The 12,580-nt window shown below is 30.8% G+C and overlaps 1 protein-coding gene across 1 annotated transcript; it reads left to right on the top strand.

Annotated features, from left to right (window-relative positions):
• Window positions 1-2,130: 2,130 nt before the first annotated feature.
• LOTGIDRAFT_169477 (hypothetical protein) lies at window positions 2,131-8,379 on the top strand (the record flags this gene model as incomplete). Its single annotated transcript, XM_009067768.1, has 4 exons — window positions 2,131-2,198; window positions 3,750-3,903; window positions 6,488-6,550; window positions 8,359-8,379. The coding sequence occupies 4 exons, from the start codon at window positions 2,131-2,133 to the stop codon at window positions 8,377-8,379; spliced, it is 306 nt and encodes a 101-aa protein (XP_009066016.1).
• Window positions 8,380-12,580: the final 4,201 nt, after the last annotated feature.

Below are 12,580 nucleotides of genomic sequence, written 5' to 3'. Positions count from 1 at the left end.
GATGAAGATTGTGTATCTGAAACACGAGTTGGTAATTAGTCTTATAACACTTCACAATATGATTAATGTTTAATAAAATTATTAGAAGGATACAAGTGTCTAAGTTCAAATTTATATAGCAAGCTAAGAAAGTTATTTCTTTTGTCCTTTTTTCTATCTCTGAACTAATAAAATATTTTATGATGTTATAATTTTCATTTATTGCTTCACAAGTGAATTATACCCCCTGATAATATCTTATCAGCATTAATCACTTGTTAATAGAAATAAATCTAATATGGACCGTGTCTATGGCGATGAACATCCATGTTGGATATTTGATGGCAAGGGCAATAGCTGAGGCGAAAAACTCTCCTGAAAACTGAAATGAAAAGTAAGACTACCATTTCCGCATCACCTTGTGCTTTTTAATGGTTTGTAATATAATCAAAAATATTTTGTGGCGCAGTGTCTCAATAAAAGGATTCCAAGATTCAGAATAATTGAACTTAGTAGATATAAGATCCTTGCTGAATTGTTCCAGCAGTCTTTTGACAAGACTATCAAGTCTGTTCTATAATTTCTTTACAGCAATAGCATAAAGTTAGGTCATGGACCATTAGCAGTTGTTATCCTTGTTAAAATATAACGGATGTTCTTTAAATTAAAAATATGGCACAGAGACCTAGACCTCATAGTACACTGTAACACTGTGTGCCCTCTGCCAGTGCTTACATAAGACTTTTTTCAATACACCTTAATACTGAGTTGAATAACAACAAATATTTAACCATTTCAAGACTCTGCTGTAGGTCTATAGAGTGAAATGGTTTTATGCAATCAATCAACACTTTATGAGAAGAGGATGTCAACCTCACAGCATGGTTAAAAATCAATTACACTTCAGTTGGAGTGCAAAAATGATTAAGGTTTGTTTGTGACAATAAAGAAAGAGAATTCCAGAGGCTGTTTTAAAGATTTCAGGACAGATAGAAGACTTATGTTGATTCCTGTCAAAACATTTTCTCCCTGCATACTAAATACTATAATGATAGCTTGATGACCAGTCCCAGGGGGAGCCAGGGGGGCATGCCCTGAGAGATTTAATTGACTTGAATTACTTGCAGAATCACATAGTTGAGGGCTTGTGGATCTTCACAATGTCAAGCTAATAGTACAAACTTTGTCTTATAAGAAGTTTTCAATAGCTTGACATTGTGAGGATGTTGATGACCAGACGTCTACACATCCAGAAAGCCTAGCTTAATTCAGCATCAGTTTTGCTGATTGATTCTCTTTCAAACTGCTCAAAATCGACAGAGCACAGTTTAAGTCTATTAGTTCAGTCTTTCCATGTTTGTCAACTTGGTCCTTCTTCAATGACTCTCTTTGATGCATGAATTAGTAGTTTGGATGACAATAGATGATCGACGTCATAACATCAGTACAGTGGAAACTAGTAATAAGATTAATTTACCAAACAATACTTGGTTATCTACTGTTCTATCTATAATTCATCCTGTCTATTCCCTATATTCATTATTATCTGTCCCTCTAGAGAGTTCTAGCCATCATTAAAAAGAATAATTTAAAAAAGTTATCATTAACACTAATAAGTAAGTGTATGTTTATTTACATTAGTAGTTATGAAAGGTTGTCATAAATGAGAGGTTGATGGGTGTATTCTGTTAAATACACAGCTTTATCGTTGACATGATTGAATCTATTTGACCCCATTATTTCATTCTTTTAAAACAGTTTTGAGCCTTTGTCTTCTGATTTTGGTATCTAAAAATTTCAATAAATAAGACAGTTAACACTGTAAGTATTAAAGATGGGTTTCCTTATATTTTTTAGGGTCAAACGTTTTGATTAATAGATGTTTCTAATGAATTATCATGTATTCTTAATCATATCATTATGTTCTTATTGCATATAATTAAAAGTTTTAACCAATCACAAATATTCATGCATGTACAGTCTGGATAAACTAAAAAATACTTTTTGACCTTTCTTGATCAGTCACTCATTGGAATTCTGCTAGTTATTCTCTTCTAATTTATCTAATTATGAATTAATTATGGAAATTTGAGACAAACTGGTATTTTTCCCAAGTCATTAGAACACCTCTACTTTCTAATCGTTTCTTAAATGGAAAAAAGGGAACCAATCTTTAAAAATCAAGCAGGAAAAGTCCAAAAGCCTACAAAACAGACAAGGTAAGCAAGAAATGTCAACCATCATAGGTCATTCAAGATGAAAGTTAATGATGGAAATGTTGCTTAGATGAGTTAGTTCTGACAACAGGACACTGGTTGAAAAGCCCTCTGTCTACTACATATTGTATTGAATCAAAAGTTGTCAAATTACTGAATAGAATTCTAATCAATTTCCATCTTTAAGAAATACATCAAATCTTCACCATTATGGCTCTAGCATTCTTGATCTGAAGAAGTAAGAAGTATATTGATGCAACTTAATAAGGACAAAATGTGACAAAAGAAAACTTTACAGAAGGCTTTGTAGTACTAATTTATAAATAAATGATTACTGGTTGTTGAATTGTAAAGTATAAAAGAGGACCTTCAGCTAAGGAGTATGAAAGATAGTAAAACAATGGAAATGTTGTTGTTTTGGAGTTGAAATGTTGGTATAGCAGGCAATAGTTATGTTTATTGATTGAAAGATTTGTAATTTGACCGAGACTACTATTTCTTACCAATCGATAATTTTACCTTTCAATAATCATATGGCGCAGATAAAACTTGGCGGCCAGTAAAAACGCTAGATCTAACAGGTGTAGTATTACTATGGTGAAATGCCATGATAACAGGTGTGCTACGAAGATAAGATCAATATTGCAGCCTATTTAGCCTGGTCTCAAATTTCAGATGTACTTTAAGACTGTAATCAGAGTTTCAGTGATGACTGCTAAATCAATAAATATTTAAAAGCTTTCAGGCAAACCTCTGTGACACCAACAATTACAGATCACAGTAGCAATTCTGTATTCTGTTCACTCAAATAGATTTATTGCTCACTTCAGCGAGTCAACAATTTGGTTTTTATTAGTAAGCTATCACATGATATTCAACCCTATTTGAATATGACAGCATTTGGTCCAAGTGAATTGATATTTTGATTTTGAATCAAAAACCGTTTTGAGTTCATGCAAAGGTTTTGTTCAGCGATTTTTGTCGCCGACTAGAATCTTGTCAAGAATTTCACTGACTGGTTGAGGACTCGAGAGGAGACAAAAATCTCCAGTCGATAATTTTCCACTTTGGTGATAATCACGTGCGGATCATGCAATTGAAAGAAAAATGAATCTGATTGGATGATGACGCTCTGTCTTGCAGACGATAAAACAATTGGCGACAAATAGTAAACTTGGTTGATATCATAAATCCTATCTGCCAGGCAATAATCTCCAAAAAATCGACGACGGAGATTGTTTGTGTGACTGCACCCTAATAAAATAAGAAAATTAAAGAAAGAAGATAATTAACTTGAACTAGTAGCTGTTAGCGAGAGAGCAAAATGAACAAATTCGAATTCTTCTAAAAAAGTGTTCATTACTTTTTGAATTTATATTTTACAAGAAACAAATAAAAACATTGACCATAAAACTTGACTCTTTGATCTTCTGATTTATTATTTTTAGAAACTAGACCTTATTGACCTTCTTTTGAAACACTTTTATCATGGGAGTTTTAATAACCAATACTACAGTGGTACTTATTTCAATCAATGTTATACTATATTTCTAGTATGTCTTCTAGAAACAAATCAATGAATTTAAATGCTACATTAACTCTGAATTATCTCCCTTCCTTTTCTTCAGACCACAGTAAGGTGTTGATTACATTATCTGATTACTGTCAAAGAAGATTAGCTTGGGGAGTTGATCATGCGGAAGAAACAGTAAAGGGGAGCAATGGAAGGGGAATTTACTAACAAAATCTATTATCTGACAATATTGTCATCACATATACTGCTTATTGGCGTAATGAGACCAATATAATTGCCCTTTTTTCTAATAAAGGTACATACACCAAATTAAGACTTTATGCTAAAGGCTGTGTATTGTTAAAGATTCTGCTACAATTGGAAACACAATGTCACTCATGCATGCTGCACAACGTTGCCTTAATTTTAAGCAAGTTGTTGAGGCTAAACTGTTATAATTTTTTTTTTTCAACTCTTGAATTTATTAATTTATTAATATTAATGTCTCAGCCTTTTATATAAATGAGATTTTTACTTTTTGTCATAAAGTTGCATTTATAATGATACAATATTTTACACATATGGAGAAAATAAGCTGGTATTAAAATGAATGAAAGTGTTTTTCAAATCTTGAACTCACTCAAGACTGAGTGCCAGGAAATAAAACATCATATAAGCTTACTTTGAATTTCAAGTTTTATAACATGAGCTTATAAGGCTGATATTATGTCTGTTAGTCTGTAAAGGTTGCTTGAGGGGTGGCTCAGTTCTATGTCACTTAGTTGCGTGGTGGACAAAGACTTTTAAGTCGGCTTCAGATGGAATATAAGTAAATATTTGAGAATATAAGATTGTGGATGGAGATGTCTGGTGATAATTAAATCTTCTTCAACAATTCTATATATAATATTATAGATACTCTATCTTAATTTAACCTGTACTTTAATCTCAATGATATATTCAACTCTGATATTTCATTACTTACTTTCCGAGTGCGTCAGTGTCATTTCTTTTTAAGGACAATTGTGCAAAATCTGTAACAGAGTCCTTAAAGATGTGTTCCCTTATTTTCAATTAAGAAAATGAAAATGCTAATACTTATATGAATAGAAAGTAGGGGTGTTCTAATGACTTGGAAAAATACCAGTTTGTGTTACATATCCATAATTAATTCATAATTAGCTAAATTAGAAGAGAATTACCAACAGAATTCTAATAGCTGACCAAATAAGAAAGGTGAAAAAATCTGTTTTTGTTTATCCAGACTGTACATAACATGGGCATTTATGATTGGTTCAAACTCTTAATTATATGCAATAAGAACATAATGATATTATTAAGAATACATGATAATTCATTAGAAACGCCAATTAATCAAATAGTTTGCTTAATTTGACACTAAAAAATAAACCATTATAGTTAAGCCAAGTTGTTTATGCACATTTAACCCATAAACACAAACAGTCCACTTTATTTTGGTTGGTCATATTTATGTTTTGAATGAGACCAGACGTACACAAATACTGTATTTTAACCTGATTTTTCACACCCCTCAATCATAAAAAATCTTTAACTCAAAGGTCTGAATGATTAAATTTGACTTCTTACTCTTTTTCGTGGAATGTGCCAGAAAGATTTTGGCCAATTACATATAGTGATGTTCAATTCAACGATCTTCTGTTTCTAGCATTTCCTACAGAACGAAGAAACCTTCAATATGGGTGATTCCTTACATATAATTGAATCTTTAGTAATAGTAAAGTTATAACTAATTTTCTTATAATGATACAAATAAAAACTATATTAACTCCGAAATCTTTCTGCCTACAACATTTTATTAAGCTTATTCTTCATAACATGATACCAATTGACTTCTCAAAATATCTCGTCTTTATGGATATCATACAATCTCTTAGCAGCCTACAGAAGTACTCTCTAATTTTCATTAGTAGTTGTACTGTTTTATTCTGGTCATTATTGTGGCCACGTTTTATTTCTATGATACTCTACTAAATATAGTGTTTAGTAGACTTGAGTATATTAGTACAAGTTGTTGTTAATACTAATTGATCTATTAGTTTTGTTCTTTGACTGATTAGTACTATACTAATCAATATACTCTTGACTTTTTGTGATATCCACTATCATATTCAATAATACAAACAAGGGGAAATTCTTTAAGATTTCAAGACTCAATTGGCATGTAAAAGAAGCAGCATTTTGACTGGCTCCCTATTCATGAACTAAAATTTTGAATCTATCATTCAAATTAGAGAAAAAAAATGTGCACTTCTTTGTCTCGACAATTCAAAATGTAAAAAATAGCGATCCACTTTATTTTTAGGTATTGTTAGAATCTCAATTAATTTGACATTTATGGGATGAAAATTCTATACTTTTATGGCAAAATACTACATCACATTCTTCCCCCTGCTACATACTTACAAAAAAAAAATATCCTCCTGAAATGAAATTTGGCAAACCAATACTTCTATAAATGAATAAAAACTGAATTCATTTGCATAAATCAAAACTATCTGAATAGATAAAAAGGTCATATTATTAATTTAATGATACTAGCTTGGCTTCTCATAAAATATATTTACAGTGCACAACCACAATAACCAAAATACAACAGCTTGAATTTCTTCAAACACATTTTCTTAGAATTAAATGCTTCCAACTAAAAACATTGCTGAATTTTCCAGACACAAAATTAAGAAAATAAGCATTTTAAATATGAGATGTGAGATTTAAATCTTATTGTTTTCTATTTCAGAATTATGATACAAGTGAATCCAAATTACGAAGAGAGTTTGAAATATATGGCCCCATCAGAAAGGTAAACTTTTTTACTTATTTATTGCAAGACTTGTAAGAAGAATATTACAAACCTCTTGTCAACCTGATTATGACAGTGTCAGAAGAGTGACATAAAAGGAGGCTGTTGGTTCGGGAATTTGAGACGCTTGTGTTACCATCCTAAGAGATCTGGGGTTCGATCTCGTTAAGGCTTAGATAATACTTTGTTTTCAAACCAGTTTCTTTTTACCACTGATGCCGATCAGTACGCCTGACATTGAAAAACGTCCAGTTGCATAGATAGGACGTTAAACTTAGGTCTTTTGGACTGTGTGGTAGAGGTTGTGCAGGTCTTTTGAGAGTTGAAGATATAAAAATATAGGTTTACAAATGATGTTATTCTGGCAAAATTTCACTCATTGCACACTGCATAGTGTTGCCTGTTTAAATTGGCAAATCTGGAGCAGTCAAGTTTAATGCATGCATTCATTTCGTATCCTTTCTGTCATTTCAAATAAATAATAGTTGAATATTTTGCTTTGGTTTGTATTCTGAGTTTATAAGTTTATAAAGGTAAGAAACAGCAGGACGTTAAAATTTATTACATATTGTGCAATAATTTAATGATTTTATTAATCACTGATAACATCATTTGAACTCTTGTCAACAACATAGACGAAAAATCAATATCATATTAATCAAAACATGAAAATGAGATTTTGACCAAGATTAGTTAATAATGATAATTATAAAAAAATTTCACGCCAAGCGAGGAGATGAATTGATTTATAGGCTTTAGAAATAAAAACTACCTGCCAGGATAGCTTTTTCTCCCCAACATATTGGATACTTGTTAATTGTTTTATCTGTGAAGATAAAAGACCACAGCTATCTCCTAATATCTTTCTATTAATTATTTATTAATTCTGACTCCTTTATTCTTTGAACTATTCCATCCTTCAAATTATCTTTTGAAAGAAAACTGTTTCAAGTCTTTTGTGCAAGTTTTTACGAACATGGATATTAAAATGTTCAGGTTATAATGAGCAAATCATAATTTTGACAGAATATTTTTGATACCTTGTAAATGACGGAGGGAGTGTATTATATAGTTGTATGACAAATTTTATCGAGGCTAAATTGAGAACTATTCGATAATTTTCAAGGACAGATTTTATTTTGTTCAACATAGTTCAAAGTCAGATTGCATTTTATTCAAAATTGTTCAAGGTCAGATTGTAGGTTATTCAACATTGTTGATGGTCAGATTGTAGGTTATTCAACATTGTTTAAAGTCAGATTGCATTTTATTCAAAATTGTTCAAGGTCAGATTGTAGGTTATTCAACATTGTTCAAAGTCAGATTGTATTTTATTCAATATTGTTCAAGGTTAGATTGTAGGTTATTCAACATTGTTCAAGGTTAGTTTGTAGGTTATTCAGTATTGTTCAAGGTTAGATTGTAGGTTATTCAACATTGTTCAAGGTTAGTTTGTAGGTTATTCAACATTGTTCAAGGTTAGTTTGTAGGTTATTCAACATTGTTCAAGGTTAGATTGTAAGTTATTCAATATTGTTCAAGGTCAAATTGTAGGTTATTCAACATTGTATTTTGATCTTTATTGAAAAGTTTATTACACATTTATTATCGTGTATCTTAAAAATAATAACTTTTTATGCACTAATAAGTATTCCAATAGAGAATAATGCACACAAAAAAACACTGAATCAATACTACTCAATTTAATATAGTCTTGATTAAACTGATTTCAAATGTTACTTAAGAATTATAAAAGGCCGATCCAATCCTCTGTGTATGTAATTAAGAAATTATCTGTTTATTTATAGTCTGATAAAGAATTTGTTTGACTTTAGGGAATCGTCATTACACTTGATTTACCTATCAGATAATTGATGAGAACGTTTTACTGACCTCCTTTCTACATTGATTGTCATTCCAGATATCGTCCCACTCATGTTGAGTCTTAAATCGGTTGATAAATGAAAATAAAGTTTAAAAAAAACTTGTTGAATGCTAGTGAATTTAATGTCAATTCCCTATAGATTGTTATTGCATTCAAGCCTAACAAGAACTAAACTTTTAAATTTAGATTTTAAACCAAGTCTCTGGTACCTGCAATTCCACTAAAGCTTAGTGTTTGATGACGTCAATCATCGTGAAGGGCCTTCGTGATAAAGCATATATTGTGATTAGTGATGTCATCAAACACTTAGTTTCAGTGGAATTGCAGGAACCTCAGACATCTGATTGAAAATTGAAATGGAGCAATTGATGCTATCAGTGTCCCCAATACACAAATAATTTAGAAACCTCTTTACAATCATTTTAACACTTCTTTGCCTTTTTTCACAAAAGTTTCTTGATATTGTTTGCATATCACAAAGAATTGAAAATATAGTGCCTGATATTGAATACCTCAGCTTTAGTATAATTTCCTACATCTTCTGTATTTTAATTGAAGTGAATTTAGTATCTTGGAATTTTATTCTTTGATGTAATTTTCAAACTCTAAATGTCTTTGATGAATAATTTGTCTTGAAGGCACATTAGTCAGCAGGAGTTGTATATTCTCTTAGATGATGCGATTGTTGAATACTTGGTTTGAAAAAGACAGCTGGTGATTTGGCCTGTGTAATTTCTTATGCAGTTCTCTCTCTCTACCACCCAGAATATAATAATATACTGTCTGGCTTAGTGAACCAGATATTCCAAATGGTAATGGTTGATATTAAATAAATATGTCGACCTCTCTGATCCCATTAAATCAGAGTTGACCCTGTCGGTAAAATGATTTGGGTGAGATGGTAGATGGAAAATATTAACTTTATAACCTATTGCTCCATTCAAAGTTCACTAACTCTGGTAAAAGATGTCAGATTTTCAATCATTTTCTCCTTCTCAATATTACAATCCTATCTCATCAATCTTCATTCAGCAGGCAATCGCAATTTCATCCTCCTTATATATAACCAAATTTATATTTGTGGTCAAGATTTAACCAAATTTATATTTGTGGTCAGGTTTTAACCAAAGGTAGATTTGTGGTCAGGATTAAACCAAATTTATATTTGTGGTCAAGATTTAACCAAATTTATATTTGTGGTCAAGATTTAACCAAATTTATATTTGTGGTCAGGTTTTAACCAAAGGTAGATTTGTGGTCAGGATTAAACCAAATTTATATTTGTGGTCAGGATATAACCACATTTATATTTTTGGCCAGGATTAAACCAAATTTATATTTTGTGGTCAGGATTAAACCAGTTTATATTTGTGGTCAGGATTTAACAACATTGAACTCTTCAAATAAATAGTAAGCTTATAACTGCTTTTCTGCTTGATTCAAGTCCTTGTTATTTCAAAGGATTATTAGAATTAAGGCATTTTGACTAAAGATCTCAAAATATTTAAAGATGTTTGGATGGTTTCAAAATAGCTCAACCATATTAGCAACTTTTGCCACCTCTGGTATCAGTCTTATCAATCATGACAATGGCAATGATGAAATACCATGGTGTGACCCTACCAACCATCAGTCTTCAGATCATGATCAACAACAAACATATAAAATGGTCTGTAGTGAAGAGGAATCACTTGTTTCCGCTCCGCTTCGTGTTGGCAGGTCATCCCACTTTAATTGAATCAATAAGACAAATGGCTTGTGAGTAACTAGGTGTTCAACATGAGACGCCAATCTTCCATCTCTTTGGTACATTTGTAATTCTTGTTTTCTGAGTATTACAAAGCTGGGTATTTGTGAGTTGAATGTCAGACAAGCTGATCTTTCATAAGCTACTTGGTAATGCTCTTAGTTGATCACTGCCTGCAATGCTCTTGAGTCTTGGTGTGCACAATAAGCAAATATGATGTTTACTCGCAGGATTATAGAAGCTTTAGATGTCAAGTTTTAATTGACGTTTTATGACTTGACTCAAAATGTAACAAAGCTGCTGACAAAATTTAATTGTAACCAAATCATTTTATTGCGTGCATCAAGAGATTGTGTATCCCATCACGTTTTGAAATTCTTGCTTGATTTCAAACTGATTTGTGGGTTAGCAAAAAATATTAAAGCTTTCAACAGCAATGTTTTTTGCTTAAAAACTGGACTAAGGAACTATTGGTCATTGCCTCAGTTCAACAATGTCAACTGATAGTCTAGGTTATCTATTAAACTTCTCCTCTCTTTATAGTTGAATTGTCTGGGAAATGAGAGATGTAGTTATTATACACTAATGACTGTTATTGTAACACTGGATAGAATAGAATCTTGTCAAACCTTGACCAATAATTTGTTGTAAAATTAGGCTCAGGAATGACTTTTGTAATCAGAGTACATGTCTAAATTAGTCTTCTTTTAGTTTTATTCTAATTTGACTAAATATTTATTAAGTCTGTGCATCCTCAACTTTAAACATTTTAATTTTTGTTTTGGAAAAACTGACCAGAGATCCCAAATAGAAGGATTTGCGAGTGCTTTTTAACATTCAAGATATTGCAGTGCAACTTAAAGCTATTGTTAAAAATAGGATTCCTTATTTTTTTAGTGTCAAATTAAGCAAACTATTTGATTAATGGATGTTTCTAATGAATTTTCATGTATTCTTATTCATATCATTATGTTCTTATTGCATATCATTAACCATTCATAAACGTCCATGTATGTACAGTCTGGATAAAAAAAAATATTACTTTTTGACCTTTCTTGATCAGTCACTCATTGGAATTCTGCTGATAATTCTCTTCTAATTTAGCTAATTATGAATTAATTATGGATTTGTGAGACAAACTGGTAATTTTCCAAGTCATTAGAACACCTCTACTTTATATTCATATAAGTATATATAGCATTCTGATTTTCATAAATGAAAATGAGGAAACCCATCTTTAAGATTGCAATGCAGGTAAACCGTCTTCTCTTTTTCACAGAAAACTTCGTATTTCAATGTCAATTGGTAATTTTCATAAAAGAAAATAAGGGAACCCATCTTTAAGAGTGGAAACTGTACAAAAATCACTAAGAAAATGAAAAAGTTAGAAGCTATGTGCCCTACAAAAAAGTTGTTATCAAATCTTACAGATAAACTCTTAAGTAAGCCGACTATGAAAAAAATGTATTCATTTAAACATACAAGATGAACTATAAGATCACTGAACTACTTTACAAGTACTTTTCACACAACGTTTTCAAGTGTGTTAAAAACATGATATTTGTCAGTGACTGATGTAGTTTTGATTTAAAAAAAAGGATGAAAAATGTTGTACATATACCAAATATTCCAAAACAATCATTTGTATTCATTACTTTTTGAAAGCTCAATTAATTTATCTCTTGTCAAATTTAAAAGAAATATATTAGAAAAACATTTGTTCGCAATTATAACTCTATATCACTCTTTGACTTCTTTACTGTGAGAATTAATTGAATGAAAATAATCAGCCTTGAAATAAAAAACTCCCTGAGATATTTTTGGCATTCAGAAAAGATTGAAACGGAGAAAAATAATACAGCTTCTGATACTAATTGGTAGCAAAACATATAAATCAACAAACTGACTGGCGTTGAAATTGGAATAAAAGAGTCTTTGAAAACATTAAACATCTGGAACGAAAATACATAAAAGTATTTCCATGTTCCATGCACTGTAATTATAGTTGTGTAGGGAATTACCAACTTGTTTGAAAGAATCCTAATTGATTAGACAAAATCATAGAATTTTAAGGTTAAGCTTGTAATCAAATGATTTTTAAGTTTGTTAGAAACAATTTCATAAGGGCATTTTTATTATGTTATATTTATGAACGTATATAAATTGAGAGAAAAGGATGATGAAAAGGTAACAAAGTACTTTTCAACACAAGTGCACTGCAGCACTTAAAAATATGGTTACAACTATTAAAGTTATTATACCATTTAAGTCTTGGAACTAGAATGACAATTCATGTGCATTTAAAAAAATCGCGCTAATATCTCTGCAAAAAAAATACAATGAAAAATATTTTAAATGTAGGTTTTACTGAAATTAAAACTTAAAAGCAGATTCAAAA

This window comes from Lottia gigantea (assembly GCF_000327385.1).
Source record: "Lottia gigantea unplaced genomic scaffold LOTGIsca_86, whole genome shotgun sequence".
NCBI lineage: Eukaryota > Metazoa > Mollusca > Gastropoda > Lottiidae > Lottia > Lottia gigantea.
The sequence above is the reverse complement of the archived record's forward strand: the minus strand, read 5'-3'. Positions and strand labels throughout refer to the sequence as shown.